The sequence below is a fragment of the Eriocheir sinensis genome, chromosome 70 (genome assembly GCF_024679095.1).
Source record: "Eriocheir sinensis breed Jianghai 21 chromosome 70, ASM2467909v1, whole genome shotgun sequence".
NCBI classification, from domain to species: Eukaryota; Metazoa; Arthropoda; class Malacostraca; order Decapoda; family Varunidae; genus Eriocheir; species Eriocheir sinensis.
This window is the reverse complement of record NC_066578.1, coordinates 2720301-2741690: the sequence shown is the minus strand read 5'-3', so window position 1 is coordinate 2741690 and position 21390 is coordinate 2720301. Positions and strand designations below refer to the sequence as shown.

The following is a 21390-nucleotide window of genomic DNA, read 5'->3' as shown; positions in this document are numbered from 1 at the left end:
TAGGAGGGGCCTTGTTTCCTCCAGGCCCCCACACACACGACTACACCTGTACATCTCATGCAGCCCCCCTCACATGTCTTCACCAGTGTACAGCTCCTGCAGCACCCCACACATGTCTTCACCAGTGTACAGCTCCTGCAGCCCCCCACACATGTCTTCACCAGTGTACAGCTCCTGCAGCCCCCCACACATGTCTTCACCAGTGTACAGCTCCTGCAGCCCCCCACACACATGTCCACCAGTGTACAGCTCCTGCAGCCCCCCACACACGTCTTCACCAGTGTACAGCTCCTGCATCCCCCCACACATGTCTACAACAGTGTACAGCTCCTGCATCCCCCCACACATGTCTTCACCAGTGTACAGCTCCTGCATCCCCCCACACATGTCTCCATCAGTGTACAGCTCCTGCATCCCCCCACACATGTCTCCATCAGTGTACAGCTCCTGCAGCCCCCCACACACATGTCCACCAGTGTACAGCTCCTGCAGCCCCCCACACACATGTCCACCAGTGTACAGCTCCTGCAGCCCCCCACACACATGTCCACCAGTGTACAGCTCCTGCAGCCCCCCACACACATGTCCACCAGTGTACAGCTCCTGCAGCCCCCCACACACATGTCCACCAGTGTACAGCTCCTGCATCCCCCCACACATGTCTCCATCAGTGTACAGCTCCTGCATCCCCCCACACATGTCTCCATCAGTGTACAGCTCCTGCAGCCCCCCACACATGTCTCCATCAGTGTACAGCTCCTGCATCCCCCCACACATGTCTCCATCAGTGTACAGCTCCTGCAGCCCCCCACACATGTCTCCATCAGTGTACAGCTCCTGCATCCCCCCACACATGTCTCCATCAGTGTACAGCTCCTGCATCCCCCCACACATGTCTCCATCAGTGTACAGCTCCTGCAGCCACATTTAACCAATATTTGAAAAGAATAAATGTGCCAAAACATGTTCATGTGTGTATTTTTCTCAGTTTGATTTTGGCCTGTGTGTAGTGAGTCCCTAAACAATCCATTGCCCAGAACACCCCTGTGGTGTAGTGGTTAGCACACCTAACTACAAATATGCAGTCCAGAGTTATATCAGGACCTGGACAGACTGTACACAGCCCACCCAGCTGTTCATCCTCACTTTGGTCTGTGAATGGGCACCTGGAGAAAGTAAATTGTGGTAACCTGGAGTCCTGGATGTCACAATTGTGCTGAGTCTGGATTCTTGCCCACCAGAGGCTCTCTCTCTCAATAACCAGAGTAAAGTTGAAAGATCAGCTAAAAGTGTAATATTTCGGAGCTCGTTGCCTAAAAAAAATGTAATAAGATTGCAGTGTTTTACAACAGAAAATTTTGATGTAATTGCTGTATCTGATTGATTAATATTCGGAATGAAGTTCTTTATGCACCCAATCTCATAAAACAAACAAGATTCCAGGACCAGACAGTAAAATATCCTATAGCCATTACCGCTTTTAAAGAAACAAAAGCGAAATGCTCGATTCTTATTGTCAGCAAGTGAACTAGGCTGGGTTGGTACTCTCAGATGTAGTAGTAGTAGCTATAGTAGTAGTAGTAGTAGTAGTAGTAGTATAAAAAAACGAAGATGGTGGTTAATTGACTTGCATAAGGGATCTTGACATAACAGGGATGATGAGCAAGGGTGGAAAGTCGTGTTCAACCAAGAAGTCTAGAGAAGTATATAATTACTCTAGAATCCTTGGGGTCATGGGCAGCGGGAGGAGGGGAGGCATGCATGTTGGAAAGAACTGTGAAGGAGTGCTCGCCCTGCCTCTGCATCACCAAGCACTGGGAAATTGCAGGACGCAGAAAGACCTCGTACGAATTAAATCATCCTGCACGCACCGACTAAGTGTTAACATTCAACACTCCCTGAACGTCCATGTACGTTCGCAAGAGAGACATACATAACCGTCTCCTATAGATCTGGACCTCCTCTTTCCAATGGTGCTTTTGGTTTTTAGCTGTGATGAATAGTTTTTGAGATACAGAGGTTAAAATTAAGAGACCCCCCCATTGGGTTAAGGTCGCAGCCAGCACTCGCCGATGTCGTGCGGGCTAACGAATATAATTTTATTTATGCACAATTAACACACGCGAAAACACCACAACAGAATAACTGACATATATCACTCCTACAGTCCTACTACAACCTGGCCATGAAGACAGCGAAAGAAGAAAACGATTTATAACAACTGGAAAAAAATCGCGCAAGAATACTACAAGGAAAAGAGGACCAATTAATTAAGCCGTTTCAACACTCGAGTGAACAACAAGAAACAGTAATGAAGGCAAGAATACTACAAGGAAAAGAGGACCAATTAAGCCGTTTCAACACTCGAGTGAACAACAAGAAACAGTAATGAAGGCAAGAATACTACAAGGAAAAGAGGACCAATTAATTAAGCCGTTTCAACACTCGAGTAAACAACAAGAAACAGAATTAAGCCGTTTCAACACTCGAGTGAACAACAAAAAACATTAATGAAGGCAAGAACCAACAACCAAAGTCGGGATCGAGTCGTTAGTAAAGCTAAAATCCCGACGGCCATAATGTATAGGAGATCGTCACCACAAAACGACCATTTTCCACAGGTCGAAAAAGTTGGAAAGTTTCGTTTAGTCGGCGCAACATCTGTGGTCATATGCCGGGAACAGACCCCAGGAGACGGGACACAACCCCCGATTAATACCTGGTACCCATTCACTGCTGGGTGGACAGGGGCGTAGGGTATCGGAAAACCCGCCCAAATTTTTCCGCTCCGCTCCGGAATCGAACCCGGGCTCTCTCGGTTGTGAGTCGAGTGTGCTAACCACTGCACCACGAAGCCCCCTCCTCAGGTCGAAGGGCTCGTGCTGAGGTCGAACGGACTCAGTGACCAGTGACCACATCCGTCGACCTCACCGTTGAGAGAAATTATCACACCCAGAGCATCGTATTTACCGATTTCTAACTCATAATTATTGCTAAGGGATCTTAGCAATGCCCCTGAAAATGCCCAACCTCCTATGAAAGCCTTGTCAAAAAATATGTATGAGTATAAAATAAGTTTTTTTTTTCCACGTTCATGGTACAGAAGAAGGATAAGATTACTACTGAGGTTAAGGAGGAGGAGGAGAAATAGGAATATGAAAATAATAATATAGCTGAAGTGAGAAAGAGGAGAGGAGGAAAAGGAAGAGGAAGAGGAAATATTTGAACTACCCCTGCAAATGCCCAAACTCCGATGAAAGCCTTGTCAAAAAATAATAATCTGTACTGCCTGGGGGTTGGGATGGCATGCTCCTCTCTTCTCGATCCTTTGTTGTTTACTTGCAACAGTAATTAAACTATCAACCAATCAATCAATATTTATGAGTATAAAATATGTTTGAGGATATATGGTCCCTGGAAACACAGTCTTTGCTTCTTTCTCTTCTTCATTTGACCTCTGTTCCGCTTTGTATCGCTTCTTAGGACCTCCTTCTCAGATCTATACTTCACACCATGCACTTATAAGTTACTTCACAGTGCACACTTATACACTTCACCCTGAACTGATGTGTTTTTCTGCTCTTCTCTGTATCTTTTCAGTTTCCCTGGTGCTATTTCCACATGTATCCTTAGTTGTATAATCACACTCTGTACTGCCTGGGGGTTGGGATGGCATGCTCCTCCCTTCTCCTTTGTTGTTTACTTGCAACAATAAACTATCAATCAATCAATCAATTCTTCCTGCAAAATGAGAGACTCGAGCTCGTATGGATCGAGTATTCGGCTCATGCTTCGAACGGGCTTGCCTAAAAGACTCATTTCGACAATTATTCACTGGTGACTGCAACGAACTTCTAAGTGTGAACTGGGCTTTAAGAATATGGAGGAAAAGACAAGACAAGGTGTTAGGCATAGTGAAGAGTGAGGAACAAAGGAATAACTCACAAGAAGAAGAAGAAAAGAGAGAGAGAGAGAGAGAGAGAGAGAGGAAGCAGCCAAGTACCTCGCACAGACCGCTGCTCAAAACATCGCAATTATTGGTGGATTCGCTAATTTTATCACTGAAAGAAGAGGACTGCCCTCTAGTGGTAAGTTAACATCATCACGTACCACGCCCTCCTTCCCATCTTCCTTCCTTCCTTTCTTTCTCTACCTACCTATAATCATCCTATCTTTCTATGTATGTGTTTCTCGTTCATTTCTTTCCTTCCTTCCTTTCTTTCTCTCTACCTACCTATAATTATCCCATCTTTCTATGTATGTGTTTCTCGTTTCCTTCCTTCCTTCCTTTTTCTCTCTCTACCTACCTGTAATTATCCCATCTTTCTATGTATGTGTTTCTCGTTCATTTCCTTCCTTCCTTTTAAGTGAGTGCGTAAAGGCCTGCTGGTCCCATCTAGAACATAAGAAATGAGTCACAATGAAGAGTATTTAAAAGTTCGTGAGGTTGGTTACTTGCTGAACAAAGATGGCGGTGAGGAGCCAGTGTTGATTTTGGGAAGTGAGTGTATTTTAAGGCTTCGGGGAGGAGCAGCGATATTTGGGCCGAGTTTATTAAGGCTTACTGATGACTGAGACAACAATCTTCATCTTAAACAGGTAAGGGCGTCATTAGGGAGTTTAGGAAGACGAGACAAGGTGTTTCATTACGTGACAAGTCTTTGGTAGGAGTTTTGTTCATTTCCAGGGGTGAGTTTATTTACCCTGGTGGTAGTTTGACATCATTCTCTATTACCATTTCCTGTGTAATTTCCTCCAAGGGGCCTGAGCTAGGGGAAGCAGAGCCTCTCCCTGTTAGCATGTAATGTTTGACTTAAAGTAAGGTGGATCAAGATGTGCCATAACCCTCCCCCATTAGAAAGTTGTGTTAGGTTTGGTTAGATTTGTTAAATTGTTTTTGATCAATACTTATGATATGTTTCCTACTGTTTGCTGCTTTAACCTGGTAGCAGTGACGGGTCAAATTTGTGGCTTTACCGTGTAGCAGCGACGGGCCAAATTTGTGGCTTTACCGTGTAGCAGTGATGGGCCAAATTTGTGGCTTTACCGTGTAGCAGCGACGGGCCAAATTTGTGGCTTTACCGTGTAGCAGCGACGGGCCAAATTTGTGGCTTTACCGTGTAGCAGTGATGGGCCAAATTTGTGGCTTTACCGTGTAGCAGTGACGGGACAAATTTGTGGCTTTACCGTGTAGCAGTGCTGGGACAAATTTGTGGCTTTACCGTGTAGCAGTGACGGGACAAATTTGTGGCTTTACCGTGTAGCAGTGACGGGACAAATTTGTGGCTTTACCGTGTAGCAGTGACGGGACAAATTTGTGGCTTTACCGTGTAGCAGTGACGGGACAAATTTGTGGCTTTACCGTGTAGCAGCAATGGGCCAAATTTGTGGCTTTACCGTGTAGCAGCGATGGGCCAAATTTGTGGCTTTACCGTGTAGCAGCAACGGGCCAAATTTGTGGCTTTACCGTGTAGCAGCGATGGGCCAAATTTGTGGCTTTACCGTGTATCAGCGATGGGCCAAATTTGTGGCTTTACCGTGTAGCAGCGATGGGCCAAATTTGTGGCTTTACCGTGTAGCAGTGATGGGCCAAATTTGTGCCAAAATGGATTGTGTGAGTGATGATTTTTTTCTCATTTTTCTCGCTTAGAGGGACCATTAAGAAACATGATCCCCGCTGCTACTGGGTTAAATTTGATAATCGAGGCAGCCACAGCAGACTCCACGGTAAATCTTAAGAATAGCATCTCCTAGTGGGTGCATATATAGGGCACGGTGTGGTGGTAATTACAACATTTCTAGCACGTATGCCGGGGTTTTGACAAGCGGACAGGCGTCTTTATGTCACAAGGGGTGTATTTTTTCACGCTGGCCTCACGATTTCTTCTAAGTTGATGGGTGATGGCCGATGAGACTGCGAACTCCGGGGTGAAGAAAGGGAAGAGCCTGCACGGAAAAATACACCCCTTGTGACATAAACACGCCTCTCCGCTTCTCAAAACCCCGTCATACTTGCTAGAAATGTTGTAAGGTAAAATTCTAGGTATTTTTCAACCCCCCATAACTCAAAAACTATGCATTTGCGACGCATTTCATGTTTACCACCGCATTCCCCGAAGTCTCAATGGCCCCCTAGCCAATTTTGGTTGTGAGGGGTGAGTATGGGCAAACACTAGAATAATACCTGTTGTAATTACCACCACATCGTGCCCTAAATGTGCACCCGCTAGGAGCCGCTATTCTTATGATTTACCGACTCCACTTTCCTTGGTAAAATTCCAGAGGTTCACTCATCAGCCGCTCATGACATCAATCAACGGCACAGTGTTTAATTTATTTACCATAAACAACTAAATCTAACCAAACAAAATCTAACTTTACCTGACCTAACATATGTAATTAATCTAATTTGACCTGGCTTTTGCCCCGCTGCCTAAATGCGATAAATGGAAATAAATCTCCCAATATATCCCCAGACCAGCGTTGCCAAAGTATCGTACTGTAACATTGCATTTATCATTTTTAGGTCTCAAAAAAAACTTGTTTCCTCATAAATAACGATAGTCTAAAAAGTTATCGTTTAAACTGTTAAATGTTGATGGTTTTCTTTCTTTTTGCAATAGTTATCGGTGAGAAACTACGAAAATGCAAAGCAATGAGTATGATAATTTTGCAACGCTGCCCCAGACCATAATGCAAGATACTGATATCTCATGAACAAGTGATTTTTGACAGAAAGCAATATGGCAGTGTGTTGTATGTGCACAAGGTACTTCATATAAGACACAAGTATTCATGGCAGTAAGGTAAAGTTGGGGGCATACACTGTAGCAGCGCGTGGCCTCAGTGCTCATCTCCGTAACATTGGCCCTTGAGCCTGTGGTGGGAGGGAGCCCATTACCCCGGGACACAGGGCCAGTGTGACATCGGGTTACCACAGTTTACCTTCCCCAGGTTTCCCGAGGTACCCATTTATCGACTAGCCCGAGAGGGAGGATGAACAGCTGGGTGAGCTGCACGCCGACTGCCCGGGCCGGGATTCGAACCCGGGCCCACAGAGTAGAAGCCAGGCACGCTGACCACTAGACTACGGAGGCATATTCACGGTAGTGAGGCGGGCATATATACTTCTGGAATACTACCCCTTCCTCATGGTCTTGCAGGCCCATCCCTAGGGGGGCAAGGGGTGGCATTGTTCCCCTTATCAGGTTCTCTGCCCCCCAACTTAAATTCTGACATTAATGAGAATGTTTTTAATTATATTTAGGAGGCTGACATACTATTTTTAGCATTAAGTCTGATGGAACTCGTGACCCTACCAACATAGAAAATATATCTGTAGTTGTAAGATATGTAAAGTAAAGGAGTCTAATTGGTATGCCAACAACAGATGATTTTAATGCAGAAAGCCTGGCCTCATTAATACTTAAAACTCTTATTGAATGTGGACTAGATTGCAGTAATATGTTATCTCAATGTCATGATGGAGCATCTGTGATGTCCCCCACATAACACAAATGAGGGAGATTTGAAAAAAACAGTAGTAGTGAGACCAGTCAGTCAAATAAAAAAAAAACACAAAAAAAAAACAAGTGATGAAAATGTAGAATAAACACAGTAACATGGTGAAGGCCACATACAAGCGTGCGTCAGGCGAAAGACTTGAGTCCTTCTTGAACCTTCATTGGCGCAGGGCAAGAGGGCTGCGGTTGCTCATTGTTTGATTTTATTTTTTATTCATACAGACACACACAAGAAATAGTTAATTTTCATGTACAACTGTAGGAGACACAAGGTGGGCCAGGAGGAACACCTGCTTGTTTTAAGGTCACAGGAAGTCCTTGAGTTATGGCAGGGTTTGATTCCACCAGGCAGGTTGTAAGTTGAAATTTACATTAAAAAATATAAAAAAAATTCAAATGTCCAGCAGGTAGAGCAGCGTCCCCGTGCCTCCTACCCCACCTCAGTCTTCATACTCACCTCACCCCAGCCCTCTGTTCAGGTGACCCCTTAGCCACGCAACACGTACTGTGCAATGTTACTCAAAGGAACTACCAAGTTTTCCAAGATGGCTGCGTCAGCCAAACACCTGCCAAGTCATTGCACAGAAGGTTGTGTTGGTGGGGGAGGGTCAGGGGTTTGTAAAAAACAGACATGCTGTAGTTATATGAGTGGCCAGTTTCACCTCTGCTGCATCTTCTCACCTTCTGTGAATGTTTTGTTCAACTTTGCTATTTCTGGAAAGCGATTGTTTATAAAAGCTTCTGCAGGATTATTGTGAGGGAGCTGTTGTTGTGGGACACCATTTTGGTTGTGCCCAGCTGATGGACTGTCCAGTTTGGCTCGCCTCACTCACCTGTGGGGCATTGTCAGAGCTAACAGGTGAACCAAACACAGCTAAGACTGGTAAACAGGGAAAAGAACTGGGCAGACTCACTCCACCCTTGCTCACCTCAAATGCTAGGCAGTTGGCATCTACTAGATATAGAGGTATGCTTGTATAGCAGACTGTAGGCATATAAACTGGTGGAGTAGTGACTAGTGATTGCAGCATGAGTAGTACTTGCAGCTGAGTTCCAAAGGCAACTGAGGGAGATGCATAGATGGACAGTCCACTCACCCTTCTGGTCTCCTGCCTTATCCCAGCCCAGCCGGGGTAAGGCCAGCATGCAAGACAGTGGGAGGGTAGAGGGGGCAGCAGGCTCAGGAATACTGTGCAAACAAACAGCTGCTCTACACACAATGGGATATTTGAAATGTCAACTCATTACTTAACCCGGTAACAGCAGGGATCATGTTTCTTAATGGTCCCTCCAAGCGAGAAAAATGAGAAAAAATCACCCCTCACACAAACCATTTCATAATATATATCAAAGCATTTGTGATCAAATTATATGTATCATCTATTTTTTGGGGTAAATATCATGGCACAAATTTGGCCCGTCGTTGCTACACGATGAAGCCACAAAATTGGCCCATCGCTGCTACCGGGTTAACTAAGTATCACTAACATTATTGGCCTAGTCATAAATGTGAGCAGTTGTGAACCAAATGCATCATAACTCAAGGATTACCTGTGTTTTATGCTAGTTAGATGTTCTTTGACACCACATATTTTCACACAGCACCATGGATCATCTGTGCGTCCCCCATGCACCCAGAAGCCTCACTAAAGGACAAATTCAGGTGATCTTTGGGCCCATGTTCTCAGGCAAGACCACGGAGCTGATGAGGCGGCTGAGGCGCTACCAGCTGGCCGCACACAGCTGCCTCGTCATCAAGTATGCCGCCGACAACAGGTATGACAGTGCAGGAATGGTGACGCACGACAAGCAGATCTTCCCGGCCACCTCCGCCACAAGCCTGGAGGGTCTCAGGGACACAGCTGAGGCCTACACCATCATCGGGATTGACGAGGGACAGTTTTTCCCAGACACAGTGGAGTTTGCTGAAGACATGGCCAACAGGGGCAAGACAGTCATTGTGGCAGCCTTGGACGGGACCTTCCAGCGCAAGGGTTTTGGCAACATTTTACAGCTGGTGCCCCTCGCCGAGTCTGTGGTGAAGCTGAGTGCTGTGTGTACGGTTTGCTACCAGGAGGCCCACTACACCAAACGGACCTCAGCGGAGACAGCCCTGGAGGTGATCGGAGGGAGTGACAAGTACATCGCCACCTGCCGCAAGTGTTATTTCCGCGTCTTGCCTCTGAACCAGTTGCCTCCACCTGACCATCAGGCCCTCAAGGCCATAAAGTAGAACGGTGAGGGCCAGATCATACACAAAACATTTGACCCTTTGCCGGCACTCATGGAAATAGTGGAGGTATCAAAAAGCCCTTTTAGTATGTTAAAGTTGAGGATTTTCTAGGACATTTTTACTCTGACATTTTTTTATTTGAAGGACCCATCCATTGCAAGGTTACATCAAAGAAGTAGCCCGTGTTGGCTAATTGCCCAGTTTGTTGGTACCCGCCCAACACCCATAAATGTCAGCATGTAGAACAGCTATTTAGCTGTGTGCTATAAGGTGTTGGTAAACTTGCCTCCATTGTGTTAGGTGTGGGCGGGGCGAGAAGAAGAGCAATTTTACGGAAATCCGCTCACTTCTGACTCTTGGCCCTCACTGACACATTCTCTCGCTCCCAGCATAGCTGCCAGGTGGACTAAAGACTGTAGACTAAAGAGCTGTGATTGGCTGGAGAGTGTGATGAAAGATTCTTCTTTTGGCTGAGACAAACAGACGCCATGTACATCGTCAATGGGTGGCGGGAAATGCTTGTGAAAGCACGTGTTTTTGGTATCCCGACCAGGCTTTCATGTGGAAAAGGGTTATTGGACTAAGAGAATTATTGGGTGGTGGAATGCAACGCCACACATCTCACCACACCTTAACAAGACTTCACCCGAGCTATGTCACCCTTACGCTCATCACCCTCTGGCCTGATCAGTAATAGGTATATAGTCCCAACTACTGATCTCTCCATTGCCAGGTCTTTGTCTCAGAGAGCCCCACTATGTCCACTCTCAGCCTCCTGAGTTCAGTTGACAGATGGGGTAGGCATTGATCATCTGAGAAGCTCGGGATGTTCCAGGCACCCACACGAAGATCCTGCCAGAGATTAAGTCCGGTCCTAGGTTTTTTTTTTTTTTTTTTTTTTTTTTTAGGAGAGAGCTCAAGCTCAAAAAAAAAACATAAAAAAAAAAAAAAAAAAAAAAAAAAGCCTGCTCCTGCTCCTAAAAAAGATCCAGAGAAAGATAAGTCGGTTTCAGGAGGAGAGGTGTCCTGATACCCTCCTCTTGAAAGAAGAGTTCAAGTAGGCAGGAGGAAATACAGATGAAGGAAGATTGTTCCAGAGTTTACCAGCGTGGGGATGGAAAGAGAATGCTTGCTGGTTAACTTGCATAAGGGTTTTGGACAGTATAAGGATGAGCATGTGAAAAGTGAGTGCAGAGGGAGGGGGCAGGGGGGCATGGAGCAGTTAGCAAGTGAGTTCAGAAGAGCAGTGAAAGATGAATAGAAGAAAGAATAGAAGAAGGGCAACATTGGGTGGAATTGTTAAGAATATCAGTATGGTATGGAGAGCTGATGAGATGAGAGAAGAGCCCCTGCCTCCTGTCCAGAAGAGGTGTGCTGTGGTGCCCCCACACATCATGAGATGCATACTCCATATGAGGGGGAAGAGACAAGGCCCCTGTATACAGTGACTGGGCAAGGAGAACTGGCGGAGGAAGTACAGAGCAGAGAGCCGAGAGGAAGATTTATTAAGAAGAGATGAGAGATGAGGTTTGAGTTTTGAAGTTTTGGATAGACCGAGTTGATTTAGATGTTTAGTGTTGAAGGAAGGGTGTTGTGTTTGGAAGAAAGAATAGGGTTGATTGTTGTGTGGCTGTGTGTTTTGTGGAAAGCAAAGGACACCAGGAGGCGTTGAAGGACTGAGGGTTCTTGCCCCAATCGGAAATAATAGCAAAATAGTCTGTCTGTAAGGCCTGTTCAGCCTCCTTCCTTCTTAGTTCCTGAATCCTGAAGGTGGGTCTTCTATTAAAAGTTGAATAATGCAGAATGGAGGACAACAGAAAAAGAGTGGGAGATGACAGAACCTCTGTGACACCACACCACTATTATTAGAGGGAAGAAGAACAGTGACTGTCTACCCGGAAGAAAGAGAAGTCAGAGAAAGGAAACTGGAGTAAAGGTACAGAGAGAAGGATAGAAACCGGTAGTTTAGTTTAGAAAAAGAAGATTTGTGCCAGACCCTAAAAGCGCAAAGTTTCACCCAAGCGCTACTAGAGAGGATGACCAAGTCAGTTAAGAAGCTAGGAAGTCACCAGTAGAGGGCTTGCCGGAACCCTATAGGCGATCAGATGAAAGGTCGAAGTGGGAAAGGTGCTTTGAATCTTTACGGTTAGATTGATTCAAAAGCTTTAGATAGACAACAAAAAGTAAAAAAATAGGACAGTAGTTTGAGGGATTGGACCGCACCCCCTTCTTAGGTACAGGCTGTGGCAAAGGCATACTCAAAGAAAAGGAAGGTAAGTGTTGGCAGACAGAGCGAAGAGTTTGACCAAGAAGGTGACCGGGCAGAGCAGGGTGGTTTTTAAGGACAATAGGAGCATCCCCATAGGCACATCATTTCTGATTGAAGGAGGGCCAGAGGAAATTCATAAAATCATTTTGAAAACAAGATAAGAGGCAAGCAGGCATAGGGGGGAGTGGAGAGGAATATGCCCAGAATCGTCAGAGTGGGAGTTAGAAAAAGTTGAGAGAAAAGAAGAGATAGATGAGAGAGATAGATGGGGAGTGAGTGTTGCAGTGAGGGGAGTGGAGGAGGAAAGGAGTGAGAAGAAGTGAGTGATGTTTTGGTAAGTTGGAGGAGAAGTCACGGAAGAGATGAGAAAGCAAGGTTTTGACATTTTTTAATTTTTTCTTTTTGACATTTGAATTAATTTTGAAGAGTTTTTTTCAAGTAGCAAATGTATTATTAATAATTTTTAAGGTTAGAAATAGCAAACTTTTGCTTTAGCTGCCTCTCTGGCAGAGCTACTATAAACAAGCGTGAATAAAGTTAAACCAAGATATTTTGTGAGGAGAAGGAAAAAGAACGAGGAATGTAAGTGATGCATCAAGAGATGTAATACCTCCACACAGAGGGCACACACTGGTGGATGGTCTCCTGGAAACAGAAATTCCATTCCCAGGGAAATAATCATCCCACGGGAAATCTGAGGTCGTCTTCCTCAGGTCGCCAAACATCGCCTCTTATCTAGGACAGGATAAATAAGATTGTGATCGGAGGAGCCCAACGGAGAGAACAGTTTGAGATAAGCAAAAGGAAGTTGAGGTAAGGAGAGGTCTAGAATGTTGTTGGGCGATCTCCAGGCCAGACAGTACGTGGTGCTGGCTGGGCTGCTGCTAGGTCGTCGTTGAGTTGAGGATAGCAAAGTTGCTTGTTCACCAGGATGGTCAGTGAAGAGATTGAAAGCCCAAGTTGGGTGAATATTGGAAATCTCCTAGGATGGAGATTTCAGCGAAGAGGCGAGAAGGTCAAGACTTGCTCACTTTAGGAATTCAAAGAATTTTAAATTTACATAGAGTTTAGTGAGGTAGAGTGAGAGATAAAGCACATAAGATGTATTTAATACAGATGCAGGAAGGGTCTTTTGAGAGGCTCTTCCTCTCTCCTCCCTCCATATACCTCACGGGGGCTTCTGGCCCGTTCGGTGGGTCTTGTCTACTCAGCCAGTTTGATGAGCTTTTGTCTTGTCTGCACCGCCCTGGCAGCCCCCAAGAATAGGGGGTGGGTATGTTCGGGGCAGGGGTGCTCTCTTGCCCTAACCAGACCTGTCAAAAGTACTGGATGCCCTACAAATGCTTAAAATTCACTCTCCCATGCTCCACCCACCATGGACCCCTACAAAAGGTGACTGGTTGTTGGGCTTATAATAAGCTCAACAGCCCCAGAGGTAGCAGGAGAGCAAACATGATCACTCAGAAGAATCATGTCTTACAGTTATGATCATTTTTATTACCTGTTTCTTATTTTTATTACTAATTTGTATAGAAAGAAGCATATGCCTTGAGACATTCTGTGGATCCATTGATTCCTGCAAGGATTATTGACCTGATGACTGGCCCTTACTCTGGGACTGAGTGCTGTGAAGTGTGGGGAAGGTGTTTTGGGCTTCTTCCTTGTTAACTCAGGAGTGAGGCACGGGTGCATCCTTGCCCCATCACTTTTCAACATTTGTCTTGACTGGGTATTAGGTAAAGTTGTTGATCAATGTTGTTGCAGAGCATCGGTTGGCAGCATCAAGGTCATTGATCTTGTTTTAGTTGATGATGCTGTACTTCTCACAGAATCGCTGGAGGTTCTGACGTTGGCTCTTGGAAGTGCTGCATGAGGAGGCAAAGCCTCTGGGACAGAAGGTCTCCTGGGCCAAAACCAAGGTCCAGTCATTTGGAGGCTTGCTGGACGACACTGTTCAGCCTGTTTGTGCATGTAGTGAGATGTCGAGGTCACCAAAAGTTTCACATACCTTGGTAGCGTAGTGCATAACAATGATGGGTCTTACCAGGAACTCACTCAATGAATTGGCCTGGCCTGCGGTGTTATGGACAAGCTCAAAACGAGTATATTTTGTTGTCGATATCTTTGCAGGCGAACAAAGTTTTGAATCTTTAAGTCTCTTGTGTTCCCTGTCTTACTGGATGGCTGTGAGACATGGACACTGAATAATTACTTGGAGAGGCATGTCAGTGCCTTTGGTGCCAAGTGCCTTTGCAGGATCAAGGGGTATCGCTGGAATGACTTAAACCGGTAGCAGCGGGGATCACGTTTCTTAATGGTCCCTCCAAGCAAGAAAAATGAGAAAAAATCACCACTCACACAAACCATTCCATAATATATATCAAAGCATTTGTGATCAGATTATGCATCATCTATTTTGGGGGATTTATATCATGGCACAATTTTGGCCCGTCGCTGCTACACGGTAAAGCCACAAATTTGCCCCGTCGCTGCTACACGGTAAAGCCACAAATTTAGCCCATCGCTGCTACACGGTAAAGCCATGAATTTGGCCCGTCGCTGCTACACGGTAAAGCCACAAATTTAGCCCATCGCTGCTACCGGGTTAATATGAAAGTTGAAACCAGTGACTACCGATGAAACTGAATCGAGGCCTGTTACCACCTTAGTCCATGAACGCCATCCCCGGATACATGGGCATGCGGCACACTTACCAGACATTGGTCGTGCTCACAGGGTTGTTTCTGAATAAGACAACCCTGAGTAGAGGAGACCAAGGGGATGCCCACATAACTCATGGCTGGGGCAAGTTGATCAATCCTGTCTGGAGGGACTTGGGATGGACAGGGCAGCAGCATGGGATCTTGCTCAGGGGGACCGTTGGGAGTGGAGTCAGTGAGTGAGTGAAGCGATGCACTCTCCGGGAGTAGTAAGCAGCGGGCTTTTTTTTTTTTTTTTTTTTTTTTATTATTATTTATTATTTTTGTTACGCTCTTGCACGGTCTCCTCTGCCGTAAAAAAAAAAAAAAAAAAAAAAAAAAAACTCCCACTTCACGGCGAGTATTCTTGGGCCAATGCAAGATCAACCGATGTGTTCCCACCATTCCACTCACCCACCCTGCACATACAGCATGTAAAGTACATTTACTGAGCTGGTTTTAACCATTTTTACAGCTCCGTGGTCTAGTGGTCAGCGCACCTGGCTACTACTCCGCGGTCCCAGGTTCGAATCCCGGCCCGGGCAGTCGGCGTGCAGCTCACCCAGCTGTTCATCCTCCCTCTCGGGCTGGTTGATAAATGGGTACCTGGGGAAACCTGGGGAAGGTAAACTGTGGTAACCCGGATGTCACACTGGCCCTGTGTCCCGGGGTAATGGGCTCCCTCCCACCACAGGCTCAAGGGCCAATGTTACGGAGATGAGCACCGAGGCCACGTGCTGCTACAGTGTATGCCCCCAACTTCACCTTTACCTTAGTAATTGGCAACTGATGGGGATTTAGGTGCCAGATCAGCATAAATTCTGGATATTTGGGATACATTCCAAAAGTTCCCCATGTAATTTAATTCTACCAAATATGTTTATGCAGGTACTGTACACTCAGAAACAGATCTCCCTTTCTGGGAAGGGGACCATAAGGCTGGTATTGCAAGACACTTTCGCTTCTCACACCAGCTATTTCTAAAGGTCAAAGAGGGGGTCAGTCGGGTTCTAATGAGTGTTTCTTCAGGTTCACGGTACAGAGGAAGGGTCAAACTACCATCAGGGCCATAAAACTACCCTTGGAAATGCCCTAAACTCCCACGATAGCCTTGTCAAATATGCGTTCTTGGGCGACGAAATGTCTTATAATACGACCCTAAATGTCCCCAGCTTGGACTGAACTCTTGATGCTGACCTAAAGAGGCTTTACATCGATTTACATAAAAAAAGTGATTTTACATTAATCAGAGACTCAAAACGTTGCATTTCTACTCTAGTTGATATAGTTGAAGGAAGTCACTACTCTTTGTTGTCTGTTGCTCAACAATTCGCGATCCATGGTTTTTTGACCGTCAATACCTATTTGCTTTTAATTGTAAAAGTAATTTATGATGCGGGACTTTATCAATGCTGCTTTCTGAATCAAGACTACGTCCAGTGTCCAGTGATTTGATATAAACAGTGAAAGACGTTAGAAAAAGGTTAATAGATTTGATGAATAGATAGGATTGTTTGGAAGCCATGTTGTGAGAAGCCGTATAATGAGTGGCTTTCAAGGTCACAAACCAATTTGTCTCTAATTAATCATGTCCTGATAGCTCTTCCAACTTTTCCTTTATCAAGTTTTGTAACATCAGCAGTCATCAGTCTGCAGTGGCGCCCCGCTAGAGTATGTGAAAATTACTTATACATTACACAAACTCAGCAGGAACACAATATTCACATAAAGTGAGAGGTACTTGTATGCATTTATTTTCTTTCTTTTATTTATTTTTTTACGCCCTTGCACAGTCTCCTCTGCTGTAGAAAAAATAAGTTATATGTTTGATTTTATTTATCCCTGTAAACACTTGCAGGACCAAAAATATCACAGCCAGTTATTGAAAGTGCAAATAACATGCTAGAAGAGCCAGAGATATCAGAGGAGAGGATGGTGTGATGTTCTAATGCCTGAAGGATAGCGAGAGATGTCCTTTGTTTCTCCTCCAGACGAGCCTTCCACTGAACCAGATGGAGGAACAGCCAGTAGTTGAAAGTGCAAATAACACACTAGAAGAGCCAGAGATATCAGAGGAGAGGATGGTGTGATGTTCTAATGCCTGAAGGATAGCTAGAGATGTCCTTTGTCTCTGCTCCAGACGAGCCTTCCACTGAACCAGATGGAGGAACAGCCAGTAGTTGAAGGTGCAAATAACACACTAGAAGAGCCAGAGATATCAGAGAAGGATGGTGGTGATGTTCTAACGCCTGAAGGATAGCTAGAGATGTCCTTTGTTTCTCCTTCAGACGAGCCTTCCACTGAACCAGATGGAGGAACAGCCAGTAGTTGAAAGTGCAAATAACACGCTAGAAGGGCCAGAGGTGTCAGAGGTGGATGGTGGTGATGTTCTAACTCCTGAAGGATAGCGAGAGATTTCCTTTTGTCTCTCCTCCAGACGAGCCTTCCACTGAACCAGATGGAGGAACAGCCAGTAGTTGAAAGTGCAAATAACACACTAGAAGGGCCAGAGGTGTCAGAGGTGGATGGTGGTGATGTTCTAACGCCTGAAGGATAGCGAGAGATTTCCTTTGTCTCCCACTGAACCAGATGGAGGAACAGCCAGTAGTTGAAAGTGCAAATAACACACTAGAAGGGCCAGAGATATTAGAGGAGAGGATGGGGTGATGTTTTAACTCCTGAAGGATAGCGAGAGATTTTCTTTTGTCTCTCCTCCAGACGAGCCTTCCACTGAACCAGAAGGAGGAACAGCCAGTAGTTGAAAGTGCAAATAACACACTACAAGAGCGAGAGGCATTAGAGGAAGATGGTGGTAATGTTTTAACTCCTGAAGGATAACGAGAGATTTCCTTTGTCTCTCCTCCAGACGAGCCTTCCACTGAAGCAGATGAAGGAGATGGAACCACAGCATCCACCCAGAGTGATGGAGAAAGTGAAGAACCTCAATCACCAAAACGACATGGCGGTCAGTCAGAAACTCCATATAGAGGAGATTGAGTCATGGGTTTTAGAGTTGCGGACAGATGTTATGAACTTGATGGAAAAGAGTTAGGGATGCACTTCAAAGGCTCAGTGACCTACTCTCGTAAACCTTCTTGATAATTGTCTGTGTCGTAAGTAAACACGCTTTTGCTTTATACATATCAATTATTTATATTCACTTTATTCGTCAATTTTTAAATAGAAAAGTAATGGCGGTTAATTTTTATTTGCAAAGTACTTTAATAATGCAACTGTTGATTTTTTTATTTATTTATTTATTTTTTTTTTTCCACTATTGAAAGGTCTGTGATTTTTTAGTTGAAGTTGATATTATTTATAATCTGCAGTTGCTTTAAGAAATTGCAGTCATTTTTAAGGTTCTGTGATCTCTTACTGTAGTCGATTCACTTGAGCTGGATCCCAGATGAACTTATAAGATCCCAGATGAACTGAGTAAAGATCCCAGATGAACTAAGTAAAGATCCCAGATGAACTAAGTAAAGATCCCAGATGAACTAAGTAAAGATCCCAGATGAACTAAGTAAAGATCCCAGATGAACTTATAAGTAAAGATCCCAGATGAACTCAGTAAAGAAATAGAAATATATATTTTCTGAACCTACATACGCATTCATTGAGCAACGGAAATATCAGACACCTCCCCCTCCCCAACAGCCAGTCAGCAGCATCCCTATATACACACCTGGCAAGGGACCCACCCACTGCTAGGAGGGAGCCAACTTAACCCAGTAGCAGCAGGGATCATGTTTCTTAATGGTCCCCCCAAGCGAGAAAAATGAGAAAAAATCACCCCTCGCACAAACCATTTCATAATATATATCAAAGCATTTGTGATCAGATTATGTATCATCTGTTTTTTGGGGTTTAAATCATGGCATAAATTTGTCCTGTTGCTGCTACACGGTAAAGCCACAAATTTGGTCTGTTGCCGCTACTGGGTTAACCAGGTACCAGTGACGGGCCAAATCTTTGTCTTAACATAAACCCCCCAAAATAGAGGATCCATAAACTGATCACAAATGCGTTGCTATTTATTATATAATGATTTACGTGAGTGATGATTCTTTCTCATTAATTCGCTTAGAGGAGCCTTTAAGAAACATGATCCCCACGGCTACTGGGTTAAGTGAATGGACTACAATATGTAATACTCTGTGATTACCTGCTAACATTTTGAATTTTCTAGTTATGAATCCTTACTACCTCATCCTACTAGCTTTAAATTTATGAATAGAATAATGAATAGAATTAGTAAAAGGCAGTAAATGTTTAAGTTTAGTTACTTGTTTGTTCTTATTTTTTGCTGTTATATGGTTAGGCAAAGAGAAATAGTATAGTTTGCCTTTATTTCACTACCTCATCATATTAGCTTTAAATTTATGAATAAAATAATGAATGGAATTAGTAAAAGGCAGTAAATGTTTAAGTTTAGTTACTTGTTTGTTCTTATTTTTTGCTTTTATATGGTTAGGTAAAGAGAAATAGTATAGCTTGCATTTATTTCACTACCTCCTCATATTAGCTTTAAATTTATGAATAGAATAATGAATGGAATTAGTAAAAGGCATCAAATGTTTAAGTTTAGTTGCTTGTTTGTTCTTATTTTTCACTGTTATATGGTTAGGTAAAGATAAATAGTATAGTTTGCCTTTATTTCATCATTTCTGTAGCTTCCAGTTTAGTAACATAAAGAGCGGATGTTAAAGAAGTCATGTGATGAAGTAAGAATGAGAGCAGAGGAAAATAAATAAGTGTTTGTTATGGAACACCGTAAATGTATGGATGACACTAACGCCAGCCTCAGCCAGTGAACCCATGCACACTCAGCTCACCGCTCAGACAGGGATGTGACATGTTCATAGTTATTCAGTTTTTACTCATCACATTTAATCTATTATTTGGTTATAGGTGTAGTTATAATTAATAGTGTTTCTTTCAGTTCCTTTAAACTGATTTTGTTTTTATATGAGTAGTTTCAATAATTTGCATAATACAGTGATATGTAATAAGTGATATAAACATTTGGAGATGTTCTTTTACTTGCCATAATTTGTCTATTTTTTGTTTTACTGATTTTTAACAAGCTTATGTGAGTTCTGCAATCACTGCTGAGTGTATGGGGCCAGCCAGAGCTACTTATCCTTTTGAAGAGATGAGGTAAGGGAAATAATGCAGAACAAGTGTTAGTAGCACAAAAACTGTGCTAGATCAGCATTGCATGACCCTCCAACACAACACCCCCCCAACAATTTATATTATGCAACTCGGGGTCTAAAATGGAAAATGATGAAAAGTAAAGATGGCGCCACTATAAACACTTGCCTGTGCCACAACGGGCTGGGGCCAACCATCAGGCCCTACTATGAAGGCCTACCGGCGCCACAGGCCAAGACGTTAAAAAAACAAAAAAAAAAAAACTATAATGCCATGTTGTAGGGTTCATCAGGGCTAACAAATGTTATTATACAATGTCATGTCTGCAATGCATGGGATTGCAATATTAATGCCGAGCAGGGTGGTGGGCCAGACGCTAGGCCTATGCGGGCTGGATTTGGCCCGTGGGCCGGAAGTTGCCCATCCCTGATCTACAGGATGGCCGGATGGCCACCAAACTGAGGTTGCACGATAATGGGCTCAGCCCGTCTTCACCACTAACACCACTTTCAAAGCTTAAAAAAGTCACTTTCAGCTTTCTCCCAATTGTACTCACACTGAGAGCTCTTTTTGGAGTAAGAGTAGTCTTATGAGGAGTCAAGGTCACTGGCTGTGGACACTCGGGCACGGATTCAGATGCGGAAAATACAAAAAACTCCTGCCATTGTTACAGTCACGGAAACACTGAGATTGGCACGGAGAAGTTGTGTGTCAGCCTAGGAATCCTGCTGACTTATAAAACCCCACACAAACTTCAAAATTATGGCAGAAAAAGGCAGACCGAAAAAAAAAAGATTAAAAAAATTTGTGCCTTCGCCGTATAATGCCCAAGGGTAACTTTCTGGCATTTTTTATTCAAATAATGTGTGCGTTATACGCAAAAAATACAGTATATGGCGTTGTCGATATCTATGCAGGTGGACAAAGATTCAAATCTTTTGAGTTGCTTGTGCTCCCTCTTACTGTATTGCTGTGAGACATAGTGATTCGGAGAGGCATGTTGATGTCTTTCGTATCAAGTGCCTTCGCAGGAGCATGGGATATTGTTGGGATGACTGTGTCAAACCAGGGACTACTCCATGAAACTGAATCGAGGCCTGTTACCAGCCTATTCCATGAACACAAACTCTGGCTATATTGGGTATGTGGCGCACCTCCTGGACATCGATCCTGCTCACAGGGTTTCTGTACGAGACAACCCTAAGTAGAGACCAAGGAGCTGCCCATGTAATTCATGGCTGGGGCAAGTCATCCGATCCTGACAGGAGGGACTTGGGGATGGACAGGTCAGCTGCGTGGGAGCTTGCTCGGGAGGACCGCCAGGAGTGAATGGAAAGTGAGTGAAGCGACGCACCTGTGGGCGTATGCTCCCTATTGGTTAGTTATGTCCTTGCATGCTTCCCTCAAGTTTGCCTTCTTTGACTTTATTATCATTATTCACAAGACTTGCTGCACCTGGGAGAATTAGCTTTTTAATATTCTTAATATTGTTACACTTCATTGCTTGTA

The 21390-nt window shown here is 44.2% G+C and overlaps 3 protein-coding genes across 5 annotated transcripts in view; 2 read left to right on the top strand and 1 right to left on the bottom strand.

Annotated features, from left to right (window-relative positions):
* LOC126988733 (uncharacterized) overlaps positions 1-287 on the top strand; it is a 45413-nt gene extending 45126 nt beyond the window's left edge. Inside the window, exon 8 of one of the 3 annotated variants that reach the window (XR_007742507.1) lies at positions 172-287. The gene's annotated coding sequence lies outside the window, so the exon portion shown is untranslated. Of the gene's footprint in view, positions 1-93 lie in introns of all 3 variants that reach the window. The other 2 variants (XR_007742505.1, XR_007742506.1) reach the window with 2 other exon arrangements.
* Positions 70-927, bottom strand: LOC126988675 (loricrin-like). Its single transcript, XM_050847030.1, has one exon. It carries the CDS (start codon positions 925-927, stop codon positions 70-72), a length of 858 nt encoding a protein of 285 aa, XP_050702987.1.
* A 3371-nt stretch (positions 928-4298) lies between these two features.
* LOC126988653 (thymidine kinase, cytosolic-like) lies at positions 4299-18441 on the top strand. Its single transcript, XM_050847014.1, has 3 exons — positions 4299-4599; positions 9126-9760; positions 17591-18441. The coding sequence occupies exons 1-2, from the start codon at positions 4568-4570 to the stop codon at positions 9754-9756; spliced, it is 663 nt and encodes a 220-aa protein (XP_050702971.1). The 5' UTR covers positions 4299-4567; the 3' UTR covers positions 9757-9760; positions 17591-18441.
* Positions 18442-21390: the final 2949 nt, after the last annotated feature.